This window comes from Neofelis nebulosa, chromosome 6 (assembly GCF_028018385.1).
Source record: "Neofelis nebulosa isolate mNeoNeb1 chromosome 6, mNeoNeb1.pri, whole genome shotgun sequence".
NCBI classification, from domain to species: domain Eukaryota; kingdom Metazoa; phylum Chordata; class Mammalia; order Carnivora; family Felidae; genus Neofelis; species Neofelis nebulosa.
The window spans coordinates 40,741,469-40,766,219 of record NC_080787.1 but is presented as its reverse complement, the minus strand read 5'-3'; the positions used below and the strand labels follow the sequence as shown (position 1 = coordinate 40,766,219).

Sequence of the window (24,751 nt, the reverse complement as noted above, 5' to 3'; positions counted from 1 at the left end):
GTGCTGAAATTTAAAAAGCTTTCAATAAGCTATTAACAGTAACCTGTTCACTATTTAAAGGATGAGAAAAAAAGTGGTTTGTATTTTTTTTTTACTAGACGTGGCTAGCCAGTTAGCACCACATTATAAAATAACGTTAAGTGAGAAAATTATGACAATGTGGTACTTGCATTACGTTTTGGAAATAATGAACTCAGGATCTAGTTTTTGCTTCTCAAACTACTATTCCTTGTGATTTTGGCTTTCTGATGCAGAAGTTTTTCCACGCACACGCTTTCTCTGTATTCAATGTGATGATGTCGCCCCCTGGTGGTGGAAAGCAGCAACACAAACCATCACAGGGAAGACCAGCTTGAGATGAGTGATTTATTCAAGAAGTACTCCCAGGAGAAACTGATAAGGGAGTGGGAGACGCGAGACAGGAAAGGGAAGTCAGGGAACGTGTTATTGAGGACAAAATCCTGTACAGGGAAGCCTGAACACTGTTCCTAGGGGGTACTCTGGAATGTAAGTTACACCTGCATTTATTCCACCTGGAAGCAGGAGAACTTGAATTTCCTACTCCATCACCCATCAGTCCTTAACTAACTGCTATTTGTGCCTGCTAACAAAGTGGCTCCAATCCTCTGGAAAAGAATAGTGAATATGGGCTATTAGAATAGCCCAGGAAGGGGCACATAGTTACGGTAAAAAAGATTCAAGGAGATGTGCTAAGAACTAGATGGTATCTGTTACAACATCCTCTCTATTGTTTTCTTAATAAAAATAAGAACTTAAAAGCTAGCATCTGGGTGGCTGGGTGGCTCAGTCAGTTGAGCATTAGACACTTGATTTTGGCTCAGGTCATGATCCCAGGGTCATGGGATCAAGTTCCACCCTGCTTAAGAACCTCTCTCTCTCCCCTCTGCCCCTCTTCTCCTCTCTCTCTCTCTCAAAAAAAAAAAAAACAAAAAAAACAAAAAAAAAAACTTACACCTTATAGGAGGCAGAATTTAAATTATTCTAACATTATAGGTAGAAATGTATTACTACAGTAACCCATAGTTTAAAAGCAATAGAGACACTACCCATAACATTATATTCAAGAGTAACACTGTTCACACTGAGTAACAACACAATATTCTAGTCCCCTACCCACTGAAATGACTATGATTTTAGTACTCAGTATACTCAGTATGTATATCATACAGATTTGGGAAAGTTTCCCAGAAATTAAAAGAAGTGTTTAATGGTTTTCAATACATGGATGATGAAAAATACTTAAACTTTCCCTCATATATTTCCCTGTAAACTTTGAATGTGTCTCATATACTTGGACTTCTTATTATCTGGCAAGTTAAAATAAGAATTGTTATTTTCCGCATGCAGTTTTTAACATTTTCCATAATTTCAGCTCCTTCATTTCCAAATGCCCTAGAAAATACCCCTGAAACATCAGGCCCATAGAGATTTCTTCCTGCATCTCTGCCAATCCTTCTTGCCTCTGCTGATTAACTGGTGGGTGGTTGACAAGGATGAAATGTAATGAGCAAAAAGATACCAAGAGACACAGGCAAAGGATTTAGATTTTAGGGTAGGCGTGAACTTGACCACACACAAAACAGAAGCAAAGTAACACTCCCAGATTCCTCGGGTTCCATGCCCATGAAGGTACCCAGCTATGAGTGATATTGCCAGACTGACACAAGAAGCTTGTGAGATCATTCCATCTCCCCGGCTTTTTATATAACCTGTCACCCTCTCCTAACTGTTCTTGAGATTCTAGTTACCACCTGCCCTAATACCAGCTCTAGGTAGCAAATTACAGCTTGTTTCCTGCCAGGCAGGGTAATGCCATACTATCTCTCTGGGGCCAACACATCCTCCTGAGGACTCTTCTTGCAATGATGTGCTTTAATTTAGTTTCAGGGGCGCCCGGGTGGCTCAGTGGTTTAAGCATCCAACTTTGGCTCAGGTCATGATCTCACAGTTTGTGAGTCTGAGCCCTGCGTTAGGCTCTGTGCTGACAGCTCGGAGCCTCGAACCTGCTTCGGGTTCTGTCTCTCTCTCTCTCTCTCTCTCTCTCTCTCTCTCTCTCTCTCTCCCCCTTCCCCCACTCACACTCTGTCTCTCTCTCTCTCAAAAATAACCATTAAAAAATTAATTTAGTTTCAGCATTTACATTAAGACTAATATCCTGAGCTCTTCTCTTCAAATGGCGATCTTTAACAACACACACTTAGCATAAAAGATTAAAATTTCTTTACCTGCACAAGTTTGAGATTCCAGGGCGGGTGGTTAATCAAACCTTCTATCTGAACCTGGTTGGCCACTGCAGCTTGCAGCTCCGCGTACGTACTACTGTCCAGCTGCAGTCCTGGAAACAGGTCATTGATTAAGCTGAGGAACAGGGGTTCGTCTTCATCAACCTAAGATGGCAGAGAATAAATTTACTTCTTCAGTCAATAAATAATTACTGACCAGTTACGAAGCTCATGGCACCTACTATCACTGCATGCCCAGAAAATCATGTATTACTCTCCTAACCAGACTTGGGTCCTGTAGACCCAAGTCCTGAACACCACCACTGAATCTACGTTACCTATAGCATCGTACCCAAAGCTCTTTGGCATTCAGCATCCTCTACAATCTGCGGCTTCAAGGTTTGATCTCACTACGTTATCATGAATGTGCTGCATGTCACAAACAGGTGTATGCATTAACCTTAAAAATATGCAATTAGTAGTCCCAACCCCATGAAAATAGAAATATTAAAATTATATTTAATTATAAAATTAAAATTTCATTTAAACTGCCCGGCTCATCCAACATTGGCTGGAACACTCCATCAGAGTACTGTTCTGCCATCCTTAATAAGCCGTAGGTTTCAGTCAACTGACCCTAATCCTCATTTGCTACGTCTTTAACGTCTCCCTCACCCCATTCCCAGCTGCTGCCCCCTTCTGATTTCTCCTTATCCTCTGGGACTCTGCCGACACCTTCTGGAATTCTCTTGTAGCTGTTTCAAGAATACACTATTACCAAGGGAGGCGCTAAGGTGTACTAGAAGGGACAGAGGATTTGACATCAGAAAGTTTTGTGGATTTTTGTTCCAGCTTCTCAACTGACCATAATTGTGGCTGAGTCCTTCGAACTTGGTTCCCTCATAAGTAAGATGGCAATAAGCACTCGAGCCATTCATATCCCACAGTGTTGCTGTGAGACTCAAACAACACAATACCCCTGAAAAAGCTTTGTAATACTAAAGAACTACACAGATGTTAGTTGTTAGTTTGTATAACTAGAACTGAGCTTCCTAAGAACCACTTCTTCCTCAACATTGTATTCCCAGGGCATTGACACAATATGTAACACATAAAAGCCCTTGAAAAAATCCCACGTACGCCTGTCCGTCAGCTACTTCAAAGAACCTGGCTATAATTGTGACAAGCGTGAAAGCAGCAAGATAATTATTATCATCTTCATGGCAAACTTTCAGTGCACTTTTGGAAAACAGAAATGGTGTTGATGGCGGGGGAGAGACATAGCTGAAGTAAGTTCAGACGTGTTCTGAGAAAGCAAAAGTTCTCATAGTTCTCTGTGAATCCAAGAAACCTGGACTTTCATGTTTAGAATTTGTTACATTCTAAATAATAGTAGAAGACTGGACTAAGGGGCTCCTGGGTGGCTCAGCTGGTTGAGCGTCCAACTTTAGCTCAGGCCATGATCTCACAGTTCGTGAGTTTGAGCCCCGCACCAAGCTCTCTGCTGTCAGCACAGAGCCGGCTTCACATCCTCTATCCCCGCCGCCCCCCACCCCCACCTCTCTCCTCCTCATATTCTCTCTCTCTCTCAAAAATAAATAAAAATATTTTTTTTAAAGACACAATTATAAAAAAAACAAAAAAGAAGTCTGGACTGAAATTTGGGGGCCAGAACCCACCAATGGTTTTATGGTTCACAAGTGGTGAGAGCCCATGTTGGGTATACAAGGTCACAGACTTTTTGTCTTCTGGAAGCACAGGGCTAGCTTCACATACCCACTGTCCCTGTCGTTACTAATGCTCAGCTCCAGCTGAGCCAAACCCCTGCATTTCGGCTAAGTGGGGGAAAGAACAGGTGAGAATCTTGAAGGAGAATCGAGTTCAGGGAAGGGAAGGATACTGAAGGAGAAGTGAGTTCAGGGAAGAGAAGGATACCAGTTTGGAAAGGTTCATATCTCTCAGTCCTCTCATGACAGTGCTTAGTTCACTGTCTTCTGGTCTGGCTCTTTTTTGAGATCCAAGTGTCCTCAAGACAGACAGGATATTTCTCAACCCAAAGTCATAATGAACCTAAGATGGGGGGAGAAAAGATTGTTTAATTGACCAATCCTAAATGCAGACCCACTGTATACACATAGGTGGATATGCTGATCTGTACACACTGCTGTGTGGAGGGGCTAAGCTTCAAAGTTCTATAAGCTCAAGTCTTTCACCTTTCCTTTGACTGCAGATTAGTTTTAAGTTTATGTATTTATTTTTGAGAGACAGAGTGCGTGCGCACAAGTGGGGTAGGAGCAGAGAGAGAGAGAGAGAGAGAGAGAGAGAATCCCAAGCAGGCTCCGCACTGTCAGTGCAGAGACTGACACGGGCTCGAACTCTCAAACCATGAGATCCTGACCTGAGCAGAAGCCAGACACTTAACTGGCTGAGCCACCCAGATGCCTCACAGTAAACAGATTTAAATTTACCCTGTTGGTTACATACTCTGTAATTCCATGTCTATAACATTCTTGGAATAACAAAGTTATAGAGATGGAGGGAAAATAGGGGCTGCGAGTGGTTAGGGATTCAGAAGGGTGGAGGGTGTGGCTATAAGGGGTAGCAGAGACAGAACAGTCCTGTTTGCTGATCAAGGTGGAGGTTACATGAATCTGCACGTGACATAATTGCATAGTACTACACACACACACACTACACTACACTACATATGTGCATACATAACTGGCAAACTCTTAAACTCTGTGGATTGTACCCCCATCTGTTTTCCGGTTTTGTCATTTATAATTGTACTGTTGTTACAAAATGTCAACCATGCGGAAGCAGGGTTCACAAGACCCCCTCTACCTTTCTTTGCAACTTTACTGAGACTCCATAATCATTTCAAACTAAAAAATTTTAAAAACACATACATACATAATTATAAATATGTCTTAGAAAAGAGTTGATATTTTTTTTAACTCACTGATTAACATCTATCAGGGTAAAACTGCCAAGTAAAAAAAATCACGTTCTACAGCTAGGAAAAAGACTGATTTACAAAGTTACCTGTTTGGTAAGTTGCTCTTCGCAGAGTTTGTAAAGAACGTAAAACTTTTGAGCCAAGACGATGTTTTCAAGAAAACCACAGCTTGCAAGTTTAACTCGCATAATGATCTGAAAATTAAGGTCATGAGATTTTTCAACAATTTAGAGAAAAACAAGAACATAAATCATATTATGCTTCCAAATCCCAGTGCCTACCTGTCTATCTGGAACCATCATAGCAACAGTTCTAAACTGAATTTTTAAGTTTTCTGGTAGTTCCTGGCGCCCAGCATACCCAGGGTTCTAAAAGTTAAAATTATTTTAAATTATTGATGTAATGTTCATTTCATGAATACAAACACATTCAAATTCCTAGTTCATATTCTAAGGTGGTATTGAAAAACATTAGATTCATAAAACGTCCCTCCTTTCTCAAAAATATGTATTGGACTATCCATATTTTTTAAGGTCACATTACCCCCTCATGCATAATTTCCATTTCCATTATACTAACAAACTCATACACACACACACACACACACACACACACACACACACACTTCATGTAGCAAAAATTAAGCTTCTGTGTATCTATTGGTTAAGAAAATAGAAAAGAAAGATACATAAATACTAGGATAATTATGGTCTAACATAGGTTATTGAAAAAGGAAAAAAATTCAGGATTTCATATGGATCAGTTTACTTAGGCAATTCTTATTTTATCTTTTCCATTATTCTCCATGGTCAGAATTATAGAGTTCTCTGGCTGATTTAAAAAAAAAAAAACAAAACAAACAAACAAAAAAAAACTCCATTGGAGTGAGGGGAAATAAAGATGGGAATGGTGGGGAAAATGTTGAAAATGACGAACGTAGAAGAGGAAAGGAAGCTAGGGCCTCACGAATAGCAACAGGTTGAGTGTATCAGACCCAACAGTTCCAGGGGAGAGGTTAGGGATTCAAAGACTAGTCAGGCAAAGAGGGGTTAGTTATTCTAGGAAAGTACATTAAGAAGCCTTCAGTCCCTAAGCATTTCATGGGCACTGTCCATTGGCCAGATACCTTCCTCAGTCCTGGGAATACAGAAGTTACTAGCTGCCTCTCAATATTTCTTCTTTTCTCTTTTCTCAGTCACAGAACCTCAGTTGCAAACTGGGTGCATCACCACCCAGATAAAACACTACATTTCCTAGCCTGCCTTGCAGCTGGTGTGATTAAATTTGACACTGGAAGGTGCAAAGGGGCACATAATACGATGCTTGTTTGAAGGGAGTTGATTCAATCAATTGGCTACAGCAAAACAGAGGTGCTTCTGTAGCATCTTGGGTTATAAAGGTGACTTGAAGATAAAAATCATGATGGTGTAGAAACAGAGAAGGATCTTAAGAGAATAAATCTTTATGTGTTAAGCTACTATTTTTCATGTCTCAGTTATTTACAGTCCAATGTAATACCTAATTGATATTTCCAATATTATTCTTTTTTATTTTTTATTTTTTTTTTTAACGTTTATTTTTGAGACAGAGAGAGACAGAGCATGAACGGGGGAGGGTCAGAGAGAGAGGGAGACACAGAATCTGAAACAGGGTCCAGGCTCTGAGCAGTCAGCACAGAGCCCGACGCGGGGCTCAAACTCACATACCACGAGATCGTGACCTGAGCCGAAGTCGGACGCTTAACCGACTGAGCCACCCAGGCGTCCCTCCAATATTATTCTTAATCCAAGGGAAATGTTACTCTTCTTTTAAATTATTCTCCACCACAGTATCACACAATAAAACTTTTCATCCCATTTCCGGAGTTATAATAACTAATCACTTCTGGATTATTATTATTTACCCCCGAGTGTTTTGCTTATGTTTGCTTATAATAAAGCTTATCAGAAAATTTCCTAATTTTACTTTCTATAATCTTTGTCCACTGAGACATTTAAAATTCAGATTACGTTGTGTTATCTTGCAACATAAAGATTTAACTATATAGAAAACATACAAAAACATTAAATAAAACTGGTTCAACATTAACATCACTTTTACAATTCACAGACTTTTCTACTTATTCATGCTTTTGGTTTTCTTTCTTTACTAAATGTATCACAACACATTGCCCTCAATCACATGGTAACTGAATTTGTTACAATTGTTACAGGTTTTTGGTGAATTACTTTGGCTATTTTAAATCACTTCCATCATCCTTTATTATGTGTCAGAGAAAAACCCAAGTGCAAAGGTTAAGTAGTTAGATTTTGACATTAGACAGACAATAACCTCTTTCTCTAACTGGCTACGTGACTTGAACAGGTTTTTAAATCTGAGCCTGAGATAACTCAGTTACAATATCCACCATACAAATGAGGTACAGGACTACATTTGCCTGTTCTTTTGAAGTTAGGTGTGTTCATCAACCTACAATAGACATGCGACATGAGAGAGAAATAAATCTTTGAGGTTTTGAGCCACTGAGATTTGGGGATTGTTACTGCGGCTAGCCTGTCTGATATACTACAGAAAACATTTAGCCCAGCACCTTACACATAATAAGTGCTCACTAAACAGTAGCTAGTATTATCATTAACATTTTGCTATTTCATCTTCTCTCAAGGTTATTTTTACTACTCAAAAAATCATATGACAAGAGGGAATAGCTCATGACCTCTGAATAGTCATTGATTTACTAATTAATATATGCTTTATTTCATTTAAGTCTATAGCAATTAAACCAATAGAATTGCATTTAAAGACCACATTCTTACCATTGTTAGGAAAATTCCAAATTCTGGATTCAAATCAACACAATCACCATCAGAGAAAATGAACTGTTTTTTTCTCTCTTTTCTTGCTGTCAGAACAATATAAATCTGTTGGGCTGCCACTGATAATACAGGCAATTCGATTCTGTTAAATTCATCAAAACAGCCCCAAGAACCCGATTGTGCAAGACCTGGTATGAAAAAGGATTAATTTCAAAAGGTTTCTTTTGTTATACACCTTCTTGGTAGCAATCATTTCTCTAAAGTGCTCTCAAACAATTCTATATAGAAATACAATTTATATAAAGTTTCATGTCTGGCTGTTTATAAAGACATATTTAATTCCAGTGATATAAAGGGGTTTAATTATTTGTACAGCATCATGAAAATAGGGCACTGCCAAAATGAAAGAATAGACACGTCATCACACCCAGGAATGCTGGAAGATGATAAAACCGGATTCAGTGGGGAAGGAGGCTGAAGGAGCCACGTTTGGGGAAACGGACAAAATAAGGCATACCCTGTCTGCATCAGATTATTCTGTTTCTTTCTTGTTGCAATGACAGATACAAGGGGATGCAGGGTGAGATAGAAAACGGTCAAAGGGATTTTTATTTATTCCCTTCAAAACTCAATACAAAGAAACACTTCCATGTTATGAACATTACTCCTATCTAATCTCTTAAGGATGAAAACCTTCATTATCTTCAGCTGCATAAAATGTTCTTCTTTCTCTTATTACTGTCCCCCCGCCCCCCGCCCCAGTTTTTCTTCTCTCTCCTTTGGGCATTTCCATTATACAGATGTTGGAACTTTTATATGTATCCCTATTACCCTTAGGCTTTTCTGTCAAACCTCCCATTTCTTTCTCTTGCACTCAATGTATTTATTCTCTTGGCTAGACAGTTTAACTCAAAAGAGGTTTTTAATTTATTCACGTTTTCAATTTCATGTTATTCCAACTGTTACTTTGTTCATAGCAGCCTGTCTTTCTTCCATCAGTTGTATGTTATAAATTATTGAATCCCTCTGAAGCTAATGATTTTATTTACTCTTTTCTTCTGTTTCCTCTATTAATCACTTTAGCGGTCTCTCGGCTGTTTAGGGCGCCTACCTCATTTCTTCAGATATTTTATGAGACTTTGTTACCTTTGTATTGTTATCTCTGTATCTTTGTATCTCTGTTTCCTTATCTCAGATGCCAATCTCTGTTTGTAGGACCTCTGCCGGTGATTTGGAGGAAGGAACTGGAGAGGCAGGAGAGCTTCCCCTCGGGGTCTGGGGCTCGCAGCCTGTCCTGGGTGGGCAGTTTGCCTCTCTGACACGAGCCCCCATCTGAGGTTTATCTGTGACAGGACTCCCGCTTCAGAGAGCTGTGCAACATCGTTTATGCAAAGGAAACACCGGAGCCAGCCACTTCCTTTTCTTTTTTCTCTGTCATCTCCTATCATTTTGTGGCACTCTAGGATTTACCTTGTGCTCTGTTGGCTGCTCTCAACCATCCCCAACCTTCAAGCTGAGAGTGATCCACAGGAGAACCCTTCTCTTTGATCAGGACATGATTTTCAGGGCTCAAAAATGTTTAACAGGCAACTATAAAGAATAATATAATGTATACCCAAGCACCTACCTATCAAATCTTAACAATTTGCTTCAGATTTCATTCTAAAGAATAAAATATTAGAACCACAGTTCACATCCATGTATGGTTCTTTGGATTCACACTCCCTCCTTCTCCAGAGGGAACCTCTGTCCTGAATTTGATGCCAGTGGTTCCAGGTGTGCTTTAAACTACTGCTCGTGGGCGCCTGGGTGGTTCAATTGGTTAAGCGTCCGACTTAGGCTCAGGTCATGATCTCACGGTTCGTGGGTTCGAGCCCGGCGTCACGCTCTGTGCTGACAGCTCAGAGCCTGAAGCCTGCTTCAGAATCTGTGTCTCCTTCTCTCTCTGCCCCTCCCACACTCACTCTCTCTCTCTCTCTCTCTCTCTCTCAAAAATAAACAAACATTTTAAAAAACCTTTAAAAAATAAACTACTGCTCACTTGCATATATTCATGGACACTATTTTGTGTATTCAAGATTTATGTGTATCTATCTACATGTATAGGTCTATAAAATACTGTATATATCTTCCTGAAACTTGATTTATTTGGTCAGTATTATTTTTCTGAGATTTATCTAAGCAAATACACATAGATCTAATCCACTATTTTTTAATGTTTTATTTATGTTTGTTTATTTCTGGAGGTTCCTCAAAAAATTAAAAATAGAACGACCCTATGACCTAGAAATAGCATGTTTTATTTATTTTTGAGAGAGCATGAGTGTGGGAGAGGAAGACAGAGAGGGGGACAGAGGATCCAAAGCAGGCTCTGCTCTGTCAGCACAGAGCCCAATGTAGGGCTTGAACTCACAAACCTGTGAGATCATGCCCTGAGCCAAAGTCAGATGTTCAATGGACTAAGCCACCCAGGTGTCCCCAGAAGTTTTTAATTTAGAGTAAGCAATGTATCAATCTTTCCTTTATGGCTTGTGATTTTTGTATTAAAAATCCCTTTCTCTGAGAACAAAGATATTTTCATTTATTACCTTCTGAAAACCATATGGTTTTGCTGACCACGTTCAGGTGCTTAATTCCCTGATTTTTATATATGGTGTAGGCATCCAGTTTTTATACATGTAGGGATCCGATTTCCTTTGTTAAATACTAATCATCTCTTGCCCCAGGATGATTCATTGTAAAGTCTATCCCTTCATCACTGATTTACAATCACCTTTGCCATACGTCAAGTGTCCTTGGCCCATTTCTGCATTCTCTATCATATTCCACTGGTCTATTTATCAATCTCGGCTCTGAGTTATGCTCTAAATGAGATCTTTCATTTCAGCAGGATCTAATGCAGGAAGGGGGAACCACATGTGTCATGGGTTTGCTATCTTGATCTTATCCCCTCCACCATTGTTTCAGGCAATAACAAATTGATTTCATTTTCACAGTCTAATACACATTCAACTCATGGACTAGAGTGCCAGCAACAGTATTGAACCGTATGAAACTGATGATATCCAGCCATTCTTGACCCAGAAAAAAGAATGGCAGTATTTTATGCATCAACCTGTACTAATTTCGGTTACATGGGATAATATCACTTCAGGTTTTATCAGAAAATAATGTTAAAGTGCAGTAAAAATACATTCACCAAAAGTAATTTAACTGTGTTTGACACTTACCTTTAAAAATCCTTCCGAGCCCTCTGAAATCCATTTGATCTGAGCAGTTAAACACAACCACATATTTTCCCAAACACCTTCCCATGTCTTTCGTGGTTTCTGTTTTGCCAGTGCCCGCGGGTCCTGCCGGAGCTCCTCCCATGTTCATTCCCAAAGCCTGGGCTAAAGTGATATAGCACCTGCAGACGTGAATCAGATAAAGCACCATGAGTACGCGATAACACATTGTTACAGTAGGCACAAGTCGAAGTCGAATGTGACTGGAATGGGCCTATTTATTTTAGAATTTGAGCCCCCCACTTAAAAGAGTCAACCAAACAAGGCTGGAGTACTTGATATCCATTAAAAGTAGTGCAGTGATTACAAACATTTTTTAGGACAGGGGCGCCTGGGTAGCTCAGTCAGTTAAGCATCTGACTTCAGCTCACGACACGATCTCACGGTTGGTGGGGCTCTGTGCTAACAGTTCAGAGCCTGGAGCCTGCTTGGGATTCTGTGTCTCCTTCTCTCTCTGCCCCTCCCCCACTTGTGCTCTCTGCCTCTCAAAAATAAATAAATGTTAAAAAAAATTTTTTTAAAACATTTCTTGGGACAAATTTTCCTTTTTTATTATTTTATTTTATTTATTTTGAGAGAGACAGAAAGAGTGTGTGTGCATGCATGAGTGGGGGAGGGGCAGAAAGGGAGAAAGGGAGGGAGAGAGAGAATCCCAAGTGGGCTCCATGTTGTCAGTGCAGAGCCCAGCCCAATGTGGGGCTCGTGATCCCATGAACTGTGAGATCATGACCTGAGCCAAAATCAAGAGTCGGCCACTCAACTGACTGAGCTACCCAGGCACCCCTGAGACAAACTTTTTAAACTCCTCAACCCTGACTTAAAATCTTCAGGCCTGGGGTACCTGGATGGCCCAGTTCATTAAGCTTCCAACTTCAGCTCGGGTCATGATCTCACGGGGCCTGAGTTTGAGCCCTGCATCAGGCTCTGTACTGACGATGCAAAGCCTGCTTGGGATTCTCTCTCTCTCTCCCTTTCTCTGCCCCTTCCACACTCGTGTGCTGTCTCTCTCTCTGTCTCTCAAAATAAATAAATAAACTTAAAAAAAAAATAAAACTTTTAGGCCTTCCTTCTACTGTGGTCAGGATAAATCGTGAGGCAGAGGACCGAATAAGCAGTGCTATACTGGCGGATATTGAACAACTCCAGGAAAAAAATAAATCAATCTGATTCTCATGTTTGCTGATTTCTGTGGTACGAATACTTCCACCAGGGCCAATGACAAGCTACCAATGTGGTCCCACAAACTTGGGAAGAGAAGCACACAGTTGACTCTCACAAGCTGGTACAAGCCAACTCCAGCACACTGTGGCAAATAAATCATCTTACTACGAAATGTTTCACTCGTTTAGGTAAGTGTAAAGAATAATATAATGAATCTACTTGTATCTATGATGTAGCTTCAGTTATATTTGTTCCAGATCTAAGTAAAACTGAGTGGAGCTTGGTGGAAGAGGAAGCACATTGACAAGTTTATGCTACAAGGGCACTGGGCATATAGAAGGGGGTTGGATGAATCAAGAGGACAGTAAAGATGTAATCTGTGTCATTATCATGCAGCCCTATTTAAAGTAACCGCAGAATTAACTGTTCTATGACCCAAGTCAATTCTACAAATACTGATTGAGCATCTTCTTTTTTTAAATTTTTTAATGTTTATTTATTCTTGAGAGAGAGAGTGTGTGTGTGTGTGGATCCGCAAGCAGAGGAGGGCCAGAGACAGGGAGACACAGAATCCGAAGCAGGTTCTAGGTTCCTAGCTGTCAGCACAGAGCCTGACGGCAGGCTTGAACTCAGGAGCTGTGAGATCATGACCTGAGCCGAAGTCGGATGCTTAACCAACTGAGCCCCCCAGGCAACCCCTTATTGAGCGTGTTCTATGCACAGCGTATTGAACTGGGTGTTGGAGGATATGCAGAGATGAATAAGGCCCAGTTTTGTTTGGTGTCACACATTGGAAAGAAAGAACTGTGAGGAGATCGGCCATTGGCTGATTATTTGTACCTGGCCAAGGACCTTCACTTTAGGCATCAATCTCCACACGTGGAAAACCAGGAGGCCAAATTACATCATCTCCAAGGTCCCTTCCTTCTTTACAATTCTAATGACTTCTTTTATGGTGCCAGAGAGGTTCTTCCAGCTTGCTGTCATTCATTACTACATTACTCTCTTAGTCAGCATTCTAACTTGCTTTCATTCTTGTATCTTTTTTACTTCAGAAAAACTTAATGCACATGTACGTTTAAGTAACAGCTATGGTTATTTCATTGGTAGACTGACTTTGATGAGCTAGCATGGACCTAACCTGACAGCAATATGCTTTTGTTAATATTTCAAATGCAACGTTTTGTTTTGTTTTGTTTTGTTTTGTTTTGTTTTGTTTTGTTTTAGAGAGAGCACACAAGTCAGAGAGAGGGGAAAAGGAAGAGAGAGAGAGAGAGAGAGAGAGAGAGAGAGAGAGAATCTTAAGCAGGCTCCACACTCAGTGCAGAGTCCAATGTGGGGCTCAATATAAGATCATGAGCTGAGCCCAAAGCAAGAGTCAGATGCTCAACAGATTAAGCCACCCAGGCACCTCTCAGATGCAATTTTAAAACAATTTTAAGTACATCATTTAATTACAAAATGGAATAACAAGGGGCGCCTGGGTGGCTCAGTCAGTTAAGCATCAGACTCTTGGTCGTGATCTCACAGTTCATGAGTTCGAGCCCCACATTGGGCTCTGCACTGACAGCGTGGAGCCTGCTTGGGATTCTGTCTCTCCCTCTCTCTCTCTGCCCCTCCCCTCTTCATGTTATCTCTCTCTCTCTCTCTCTCTCTCTGTCTCTCAAAATAAATAAACATTAAAAAGAATTTTTTTAATGGAATAACAAAAACTCAGTTCCTACCTATCTGTTAATGGAGTGATAACAAGACGATCAGTGCATCCCAGAAATTCATTTTGGTAAATAAAATCCACATCTGTAATAGACACTACAGTTTGATCCAAGTCTTCCTTAAAATAAAATCTACTCTGTTTTAGCCATTCAAAATCAGTAACTGATTTGATATGCATTTTTACCTTAAAAACATGAAATACAAAGAGATTACATACTGAATTGCAATAGCACAAAACACAAGCATATAGGCAGTTTTTATTCACTCATTCATGAACTGGTTCATTTATTTAACATATATCTATAGAGTCCCTCCTTAGGCCCGACACTGTGCTCGGTGAACAAAGACAGACAATGGTTCTTGTCTTCTGAAGCTGATCAAAAAAAGACAAAAGACAAACAGATAAACAGATAAACAAATAATTGGAATAAAATATGAAAAGAAATTCAGGATTCATGGAAATGTGTAGCAAGAGGACCTAACGTAGTCTAGGGGAGGCTGAGAGGGATACTTGGAGAAAGAAATATTCAAACTAAAACCTGGAAAAATAGTAGGAATTACCAAGGGAAATAAAATGAAAGCAAATTTTAAAAAAGAAGGCACAATGTTTTAGGCAAAGACCCAGGAGACCTGGCTGCATGTTCAAGGAACTCAAAGAAGTTCAGCACAGATGAGGCATCCAGGAGTCTTGAGAGAGAGAAAGAGGTGAGGCTTCATGGGACACAGAAACAGGGTTGGGCAGTGTTCTCATGGCAAAGGGAAGCCACTGAGGGGATTAAGCAGGAAGATACACAGTCATATATGCACAAGTGCCTTCCTCCACCAGCACTGTGGCCAAACCAACCAACCTGCCGGATCATCAGTCTACCCCTATGGGCACGAGGTACTGGGCTCCCCACAGCCTTACATGCAAGTGATAGAAACCAGGGAAGCACATTTAGGAATAACATCCTGCCACAACCACGTTCTCAGGTGCTTCATGATTTTCCATGGACAACCTTGGAGAAAACTTGGTCCTGCCCACTCAGGAGAATCAACACGGGAAAGAGGCAAATGATCCCCTTCACTGCTCTTAAACTCGGTCCCTCTTCCAGGTCATTCGTCTTGACCTTTGGCAACCCTGCAATGTACCTGATCTCCAACTAATCAAGTCTCCACCCTATTTAACAGTCTTGCTTTTTGTCATTGTTTCATTGTTTGTGATGACCTTGCTTTCCCCTTGCAGCTAAGAATTCTGGCTTCCAGCAGAAATCACAGTTTGGATTCATCACCTTAAAGTGCAACTGTCAGGTGACATGATCCAGTGCCATCCCTGGGGACTCTGCTCCCCAACACAGGACCTGCAGCCATGGAGAGGCCATCAACTAACTAGCTAGTCTCAGTAATCCATGAAGATGGTGAGGAGGCAACAGAAGATGAAGAAGAAAGAATAGCTACCATTTGTTGAGTTCTTACCATATACCAGGCTGTTCTAAGCATCACACACGGAAAAATAAAATGCAAACACGCTGGCCATGAGATCTCATTTTACTTGGGATGCAGAGGGACCATGAGTTCAACAGTAGTTAAGACAAAAAGAAAACAGTTTCGTGGCTTTAACTGTGTATGGGTTTTTTTCTTTTTAAAACTCCATTCTGCATGTAAAGTAAAACTTTGCTCAGCACTTAAATTTAAAAGAAATTTCTTCCATGGGATTTCAGCTTTAAGAGTCCGCGAGGGATGTACAGACAACACCCTAAATGGCACGCCTTTAGCAGATACAGTAATGGATTCCATAGGAGTTCTTGAGGCGGACTTCAAATAAACAAAGTCAAAGTGTGACAGTAACTGCAATTTGGTGAAAGCAAATCTGTAGAAGGCCAAAGAAATATGGTCTGAGTATGCAGCTCTCATGATTAGCTTGACTGGAAGATCCAGAGACAAACCCTAGAGCAGTGTTTGCTCAACTTTAACATGCATATCAATCACCTGGGAATTTTGAAATGCAGATTATGATTAAGTAGAGGGTGGGGTGGGGGAGGGGCTGGAGATTCTGCTTTTCTAACCAGCTCACAGGAGATGCTAATGCAACCGGTTGGTATGTAATACTTTTGAGAAGCGAGGATCTAGATTCCAGGGGAATAAACGGACTGCATGTCCTTCTCAGCCTTCCATAAATATTACCTATCTGATGAGAACTTTTGACACAAGCTTGAAACAAGTAGTCTATGATCATATTCTGTAAAAAAGAACCCCAAGTTGCATGAATTACACGTCTCTGGTGAAGAAAAGAGATACCTTTAAGATGAATCAAATCAAATCAAATAAAGCAACAGTAGTTAAAGACAAAGATAGTCAAATGGCAGTATATCAAATGGTGGCTTATAGGCCCCTACCCTACAATGATAACCACTGCTTTCGGAGAACTTCGTCTTGCTCAAGGCCGCTGGTTACAGTCCTGTTTCTGAAGGGAATTCAAATACCACCCCACCTACTCTTACCCTACAGAACCTTGTCCACATCAAGCCCATGATGCCCTGTTGGACACTGTTAATCAGACAAATATCCATGAAACTTTTCTGAAGCTTGATTCTCTTTGATCAAGACTTCTTTCTTAATGGAGCAAATGATTCATGACCAATCCTACCTAAATTGTATCATGCCCCTGGTTATTTGGTGTAACAGAACAAGTAGTTAGTTCACCTCACATCAGTTGGTTCCAGACTTTCACAATGCCAAATGTGAGTATACACATAAGGTTGTTTAAACCATAAATACACGTATTTGTAGACATGGTATATAGAAAGACAGTTGTGGAAAAGGACCAAGTAGATGGAAAGTTCACACAAGTTAGGGAATATATATAATACTAATTGTTCATTATTAGGAGCACTGAACTATTAATTAGTACACTGAATCACTTTAAAAAACAAAGATACTTTACCAAATCATCAAAAATATCTCTCTGGTGCACATGGATGGTTATCAGAGTTTCAAACTTCACTCTGTCAAACTTGCTTAGGTCATGTGTTGTCTGACTGATGAGAATATTCAGAATATCCAAAAATTTCTGATTGGTCACCTGCATGATTTTCCTGTCATCTTTTGCATTATGTAAAGCCTCTTCTGAATCATGTGTCCACAACATCTGAATTCCCAGAAGCCCCACCTATGCATCCAGAGGAAAAATAATAAGTAAATTTGCCAAATATTCAAAGCACATCTGCAATAAAATTTGGTGGTCGTCCATAGGAAGGCAAACGAGGTTTTACTCATTTTAAGCTAAAAAGAGACATGCATTTCTCCACTCCCAAAAGGGGAAAAATAAACACTCCAAGTTCCAACTATTGATATTTAATTATTTTAATGCTGAGAGATAAGTAATAATTAAAACAATGGCTACCATATATGAAGCTGTATATGTTTTATGAAGGATGCTTAGCAAATTTTTCTATAGAGGGCCCGAGACCACCCAATAGCTCCTATGATCATTTTTCTTTCTCAAGAAAAGCAAACAGAATTTCTAGACTTGTTGTTGTGTATTTTTCTTTAGCAAGGTTTCCCAAAAGTCTCTTTGCAATTTCTAGAAACGGTATGCTGACTCTCTCCTTTCCTGATCTATCTAATCTATCTAATCTTTCTTTCTTTCTCTTTCTTTCTTTTTCTTCCTCTTTCTTTCTTTCTTTCTTTCTTTCTTTCTTTCTTTCTTTCTTTCTTTCTTTCTTTCTTTCTTTCTTTCTTTCCTTTCTTTCCTGATCTATCATCTATAACTTTACCTAAATTGACTTCTTTCTATATATATTTATCTAAAGGAGAGAGAGAGAGAGAGAGAATGAGAAGGGGGGAAGTTTATTCTTTTTCTCCTGATGAGGGCATAAGAAAATTGTGACTATCACCTTGCCTACAATCTCCACCCCAGGAAAGGTGTAAAATTGTCAAAACAAACATGCCCTCCTTGCTGCAAAAGGTGTCCCTTTAGGAGCTTTTGTTCATCTGCAGAGTCAAGCCACAGATCCGAGATCATTTGGACCAAAGGGAACCCCACATCTGGTGGAGGACTGGGAGCAGAGTGAGCGGCATGTGGACACTGTTGGGCATGGCATTCAGTGTGGGTAAGGCAGGAATAAAACCCTTTCCTTATCCCCGCCTCCTCAAGACTTCAAAATGCTTTCTGCCAAAAGCAGCGGCCAACCCTGTGGTCTGCAGGTAAAGATAAATGAAGGCCCCCCGGGTGAGGTGAGCAACCCGATGTAGAGGAAATACCCCATCTCAGGAAGTTCCCAGCAACAAGACAGTTCTGACTCTGGCAGCAGCAGAAGATGGCATGAGACAAGAAAGGCAAAAAACAAACAAACCAAAAACCCACAGTGTAAGGCTGTGTGATTTAAAGACACAGACCTGCAATCTCTGAGAAATCACTGCTTAGGGGTAGATTGTAAAAACTAATCTTTAAAATGACTATCCTGAGTCACCTAGAAAAGTTTAAATTACGGTTTGTACTCAGTTTAAGAAGGCAGAAGATTTCATGGTGAAAACTGGAGGATGTCTCATTAAAATAAAAACAAAACAAGAATGCTCATTCTCTTCAACGTCACTCGCTGCCTGTCAGAAGCACGTTAAAACTACTAGAAGAATACACTAAAATATGAAGTCATCGTTTGCAGCTGGTAGAAACAAGCAATGTCTATATTGAATAAATATTATGGGTAGAATATACATTGGATGAATATATATCTTCATTACTCTTGGAAGCATTTTTTCCAAATAACTGAAATTTGCCCATTACGTTAAGATTTTAACCTAAAATTCTTTAAAATGTCACCTTTTAGAGCTAGTCAACTTTCCTGCTGTATCCTGTTCAACATCACTCCCACTCTGACCTCGCTTTCAGTTTTCCACATGGTGCTAGCTTCTCTGTCTAATCTAGACTGAGTCTCTCCTTCAGATTATACAAGCTTTTCTGGGAGAGAGAAAGCGTGCCGATTTGGTCTAAGGGGCTATCTTTCTCACTTTACCAAATAAAGTATTTTATAAAGCTTCATCACAAAGCTAATAAAGCTGATAAGAATATAAAATTTGCCAAGGATACTGCACGATACAAAAATATTAAATACAATATCAACATATTCTCTCCAGTAAAGGTTGTTCTATAGCCATACTTGTGTCATTTGAATAAATAATTTCCTATCATTTCAGCCCTCTCCGCTGTGTGTGCATGAAGTCAGGACTTGGAGGTCGGCCGCTAGGAGCGGTTGGAGAAGAAGTATAGTTAGGGTCAAAACTGCGTGTATTTTCCTTGGATATCTCTTGCTTCCTATCCCACACTCTCTCTGACCCAGATCACAAAGCATCACTTTTCGTTTATTTTGGCTGAAATCTGAATGAAACTGTTGGCTCTTCCTTTTCTGTATTCAGTTTTAATAACACGTGGCACAGTAGGGTGCATTCCTAAAAGCCACTGGACATGAGAGCTGTTCAGGAGAACACCTGCTCAAACGCCAGCCTCTTGAAGGTCCGCTCCTGTTAGGAAGCTAGCTGCATGACAAGGCCTCCTTTAACAGATTATGACAATTTGTAATCACTGGAAGGGAGAAAAAAAAAAAAGGCAAGATGGATTTTGTTTCAGGACAAGATATGCTCGTTCTTATCTATATCCATATTTCTATCTATATCTGTATCTATATCTATCCATACATAGCTACATGGAAAATATGCCACCAAATCCATACACAGATGGGTATAGATAGGTGTCTTTTATGTACAGATGTGTGTGTTTTGTATATGAGATGAAATTTTCCATTTGTGAGTTTAGTTTTAGTGTTATCCTTAGTGATCAAAGAACAGTGGCAAATCCTCTTCCAGCGAATGGGATGAGATGGCCTAGAATAATGTAGGTGGACAAGCAGATAGTTGGCAGTGGGGGGTGGGAAGGCCTCCCCAGCTAGTTCAAAGCTACCAACAGCTGCTACACCATCAAGGCCAACTGCTTCCTGTGTATCTTTCCCCCTTATTTCCATTATTTAAACATTATATATTCTCACCTGTGCTGGAAAGTGATTGAGAAAAGGTAAGAGTTGAAATCCTGAATCGCTGATTTGGTAGAATGCAGACCTGATTATATTATGCAGTGACGACATCTGCATTTTTAACAAATCCATAAGCCAAATCTCTACAGGACCTTTGGCCATAACAGGATTATCCAACTAAAAAGACACATTACAGATATATTACAAATTGATAATAATTTCCTATTGTTACCAATGTCACACTTCACTTGATAAATCACAGTACCTCAACACAAAGCAAATAATTTTACACAAAATATTTAAGACATGAGAAAAACCAACTAATACTGTAGGTGGAAGAAAATGGTCTGGTCTAAAGTTTTCATTGTAGGGGTGCCTGGGTGGCTCAGTCAGCTGACCATCAGATTCTTGATTTCGGCTCAGATCATGATCCCAGGGTTGTGGGATCGAGCCCCACATCAGGCTCCGTGCTGAGTGTGGAACCTGCTTAGGATTCTTTCTCTCTCCCTCTGCCCCGCTCCCCCACTCACGTTCTCTCTCTAAAATACAAAATTAGGGGCGCCTGGGTGGCTCAGTCGGTTGAGCATCCGACTTTGGCTCAGGTCATGATCTCACAGCTCGTGAGTCCGAGCCCCGCGTCAGGCTCTGTGCTGACAGCTCGGAGCCCTGGAGCCTGCTTCAGATTCTGTGCCTCCCTCTCTCTGCCCCAACCCACTTGCATTCTGTCTCTATCTCTCTCAAAATAAATAAACATTAAAAAAATTGTTTTTTTAATACAAAATTAATAAGTAATTAATGATAGAACAAGTCCCAGAGAAGTCAGTGACTTACCCAGACTTGTTTGCAACCAAGCCAGGGCGAGAGAACTAGAACCCAGGCCCACCCCTCCCCCACTCTGCTTTTCACAGGAGAATCACAATCTCCTCGACCTACATTTTTAAAGAAATCCTAGTAAGAAAACTTTAACCCAAGTTAAATTACAATAATTTTTTCTCCTTCTCTTGATATGACAGCCAGGATACGATCGTAGTCTTTCGCATGAAACGTCACCTCGTTTATGTTGTCGGATACTGCAGGGAGATGTGGCTGTAAGAAGCACAAGACAGAGCCAGAACAACACAGGTGAGGCTAAACACAAAAGCCACTGAGATGTTTTTAAAACCCTTAATATGTGTTTTCTTTGTAAGAGATTAAGAATTCACTTCATTGTGCCAACAAAGACAGAAACAAACACACACAACACACGGCTTTGGCAGCTGATTGACTTTGAGACCCACTTTTAAAAATCCAGCCCTACAGCATGTTTTCTGCAAATGCCCTTGTTCCACTGGGTTGGTTGGACTAAGACTGTGACCTTCCTCCACATGGAGACTGAACCATGTGGTCCCCGCCTCCTTCCCTCCCACAGACAGCTCTGTCCTGCCTGTCTCTTGGCTCTCCCTCTGCCTTCCACAGCTTTTACTTCCCTCCTTCTCTTCTCATCCCCGCAGCTCCCTAGAAACCACCAAGGAAGTCCCTAGTAGTGGCCTCCCAGATTGCCAAACTCGGCAAGGCTCTGGGATAGGGGTGTTTCAGTGCCTCCCATATCCGGTTTTTCATAGTTTCTCTCTGCCTCCTGGAAGTACTGCCCTTGGAAATGGCTAAAAGCACTTGAGAAGCACTTGGATATGGACAATTCCAAACCACAATCCCTACTTGATCTGAGAATATTTAGACTACAATACAAAAATGAATTACATTTAGTGAGCACATACTGTGTGTCAACTACATTCCAGTGCGTGATCTCATGTAATCCTAATGACAATCCTATGAAGCGGAAACCATTAATATCCCTATTTTACAGATGAGGAAACTGAGGCACAGGAAAATTAAGAAGCTGGCTAAGGTCACTCAGCTGGTGAGTTGCATAATCAGTGACTCTTGCTTCAGGTTGATGAGTTCAGAACACACAGAAACTAGGACATTTTATACTTAACATAATCTTTAATACTCTCCTCCCTGTGCTATTAAATTTCTAACTTCATTTTTATTATTAATTATGTATGCTGTGTAAAAAAGCAATTTAGGTAACAGATATTAAGATTATACCTGTATGGTGTGGGAATCACTGGCTTGTCCCAGAATTTCCAGGAGAACTGGATCGGATACAAAGAAGAATCTTGGAAACAGTAATCTCTTCTTCTCCAAATACCTGTAAATAAAGTCATGTTACCAAATGGCTTTTCCTGAATTAATAATTTTTGGGTTTTTAGCCAAGACACAATCCCTAACATCTTCAGTAAGATAACAGCAAACATCTATAGTCATTTCCCATTTGCCTCTGAAATGTTTGGTTAGAACCAAAGTCCGTGGTCTGTCATGAGTGGCACTTGGAAAAGCAAGACAGGGATTCAGAGCAAGACCTATTGTTTTCTTCCTCAAGAGCCCTCCTGTGACCTTTCTAGGAGTATCGCGAACTTCATGGTTTAAACTCATGATGAACACATGATTATCTCCAAACCTGGGCACTGGAAGAGTTAAAGGGGGACCAACTAACCATGAAGTCAGGACAGGGGCATAAACTTGGAAAAACTAAGATATACTGAGAGGCTAAGAGAAAAATTACCAGGTGTACTCACAACTGCAAAGAAAAGATCTTTCCCCTCCCCCGCCGTTCCCGAAACCAGCCAGGGCGCGCCCGGTCGTAGTCTGACGTAAAGGCGGGAACCAATCAAGTTCTGCTGAGCGTTCAAATTTAAATGTCAACCTATAACAGCTCTGTAACCTCAAAAAAAATCCCTAACTTGTTTGTGCCTGTCTATAAAAGAAGCTGTAAGATCCTTGCTCGGGGCCTCTTAGCGTCACTGGCAACGAGTGCGCGGAGGACCAGGTTCGAACCTGCAATAAACGACCCTTGCCGCTTGGCTTTGACTCTGGACTCTGGTGGTTTGTTTTTAGGGGGTCTCTCGAATCGGGGCATATCAATACTACAACTCTATTTCAAGCAGAAATTGAGAATGAACTGTCCTTTAAGGAAATTATCTGTAAATTTGTCTGGTTCTCTTCGTGCACATCTATATTCCATGACTGTAGTGGGTTGAATGGCAGATCCTCAGAAGACAGGCCCACATCCTATTCCCTGGAACCAGTGGATGTGGCCTCATTTGGAAAAAGGGTCTTTGTAGATGTATTGAAGTTAAGCATTTCAAGAAGAGAAAATCGTGTATTATCCACAGGAGTCCTAAATCCAATTACAAGAGTCCTCATAAGACACACACAGGAAAAAGAGGGGAAGGCTGAGAGGTTTGAGTCATGTGGCCGCAAGCCAAGGAACTCCTAGAGGCACCAGAAGCTCCAAGAGGCAAGGAAACATTCTCCCTCAGCACCTTCAGAAGCTGCTGGCTGACACTGATTTCAGATTTCTTGCCTCCCGAAATGTGAGAAAATAGGTGTGTGATGTTTTAACGCCCAGTTGGTGGGCATTTGTCACAGCAGCCCTATAAAACTAATCCAATGCCTTCACTCATGGACCCCCCAAATTGATGGTGTCTTGTTTTGCAGAAAAATTAAGGCTATGTTAAATTCCTGCAGCCACTTCAGCCATCCCTACCAAGCCAGAAATGCCGTCAGTTTTATTTACTTGTTTGGGATAAAATGCCATCACATATAAAATGATAGGAGACTTAAAACTGTGGTTCTTACCCCGTGAGTGACTTCTGACATACTTCCAACTGTTCGTGCAAATGAGGTAAAAGTTGCCCCATGGTTTCATCTCCAACACAGCAACTGATCACATTGGGGTTCTCATGAGCTCGCTGCATTATCTTTATCCATGACTTGTCAATATTCTGAAAACGCTTGGCTTCCTAAAAACAGTCAGTGAAAATGAGCATTTGAATAAAAGCAAAGTCTTCGCTTTGGAATAGCCTCTAGTTCCTCAGACCCACTTCTATTAGTCCTCAGTCTACATAATTTAAAGGAGCATTTTTTTTCACCTCAATTAATTCTGAAAAACAAAAACCCAGAGTCATAAAACTGCTTATTGAAATACTGCTTTGTCACAATGGGGCTTATCACTTATTTGTTTTCTTACATTTAATACATTTTCAAAATGCCACACGATTAATTTACAGAGCTATCGACTTAAAGCTCAAATCTAGTCTTCCAGCACCCCAGGTGCTTGGTTTGATGAGCAAACTGAAGAAGCATGACAATAACTTGATCTCAAGATCTTTTGAATAATTACAGCTCAAAAGGACCCGGGGGAGGAGGGGGGGGGCAGAAAAAAAGAAAGTAAAAACCCAAAACAAAGCCTCATTTACATTTTTGCTAATGAAATTTTTCTATTTACTATGGATGATATTAAGCTTTGCATTCAATTGCAAAAACGCCTCTAGGAATGGCATAATCTTGCCTGTTTTAAAAACTTTTAAAGGTATCTTTTAAAACACTGCAACTTTCTGGTTAAGAAAGAAAAGAATTATGTTTAAAACAATGTTACAATGAGAAATGAGCTATTTTTGAAACCCTTTTAACCTTGATTTTTAATTTATATAGAGCCTATAGTTATGGAAATTTAAGAAGAGCA

General features: G+C 40.4%; 1 protein-coding gene and 1 long non-coding RNA gene across 4 annotated transcripts in view; one reads left to right on the top strand and one right to left on the bottom strand.

Annotated features, from left to right (window-relative positions):
* Positions 1-24,751, bottom strand: part of DNAH8 (dynein axonemal heavy chain 8) — a 335,701-nt gene that overhangs the window by 167,936 nt on the left and 143,014 nt on the right. For all 3 annotated transcript variants that reach the window (XM_058733804.1, XM_058733802.1, XM_058733803.1), the window contains exons 39-50: positions 23,866-24,029; positions 22,273-22,375; positions 21,166-21,270; positions 20,200-20,361; positions 17,103-17,327; positions 14,191-14,363; positions 11,249-11,427; positions 8,019-8,206; positions 5,484-5,570; positions 5,289-5,396; positions 4,179-4,313; positions 2,247-2,408 (exon numbers count right to left, since the gene is read on the bottom strand). In XM_058733804.1, the coding sequence (XP_058589787.1) occupies positions 2,247-2,408; positions 4,179-4,313; positions 5,289-5,396; positions 5,484-5,570; positions 8,019-8,206; positions 11,249-11,427; positions 14,191-14,363; positions 17,103-17,327; positions 20,200-20,361; positions 21,166-21,270; positions 22,273-22,375; positions 23,866-24,029 (1,791 nt within the window). The remainder of the gene's footprint in view (positions 1-2,246; positions 2,409-4,178; positions 4,314-5,288; positions 5,397-5,483; positions 5,571-8,018; positions 8,207-11,248; positions 11,428-14,190; positions 14,364-17,102; positions 17,328-20,199; positions 20,362-21,165; positions 21,271-22,272; positions 22,376-23,865; positions 24,030-24,751) is intronic.
* LOC131514154 (uncharacterized) lies at positions 8,121-15,685 on the top strand. The gene is made up of 3 exons (XR_009262956.1): positions 8,121-8,209; positions 12,516-12,654; positions 15,405-15,685. It is a non-coding gene; the product is annotated as an uncharacterized LOC131514154 (long non-coding RNA).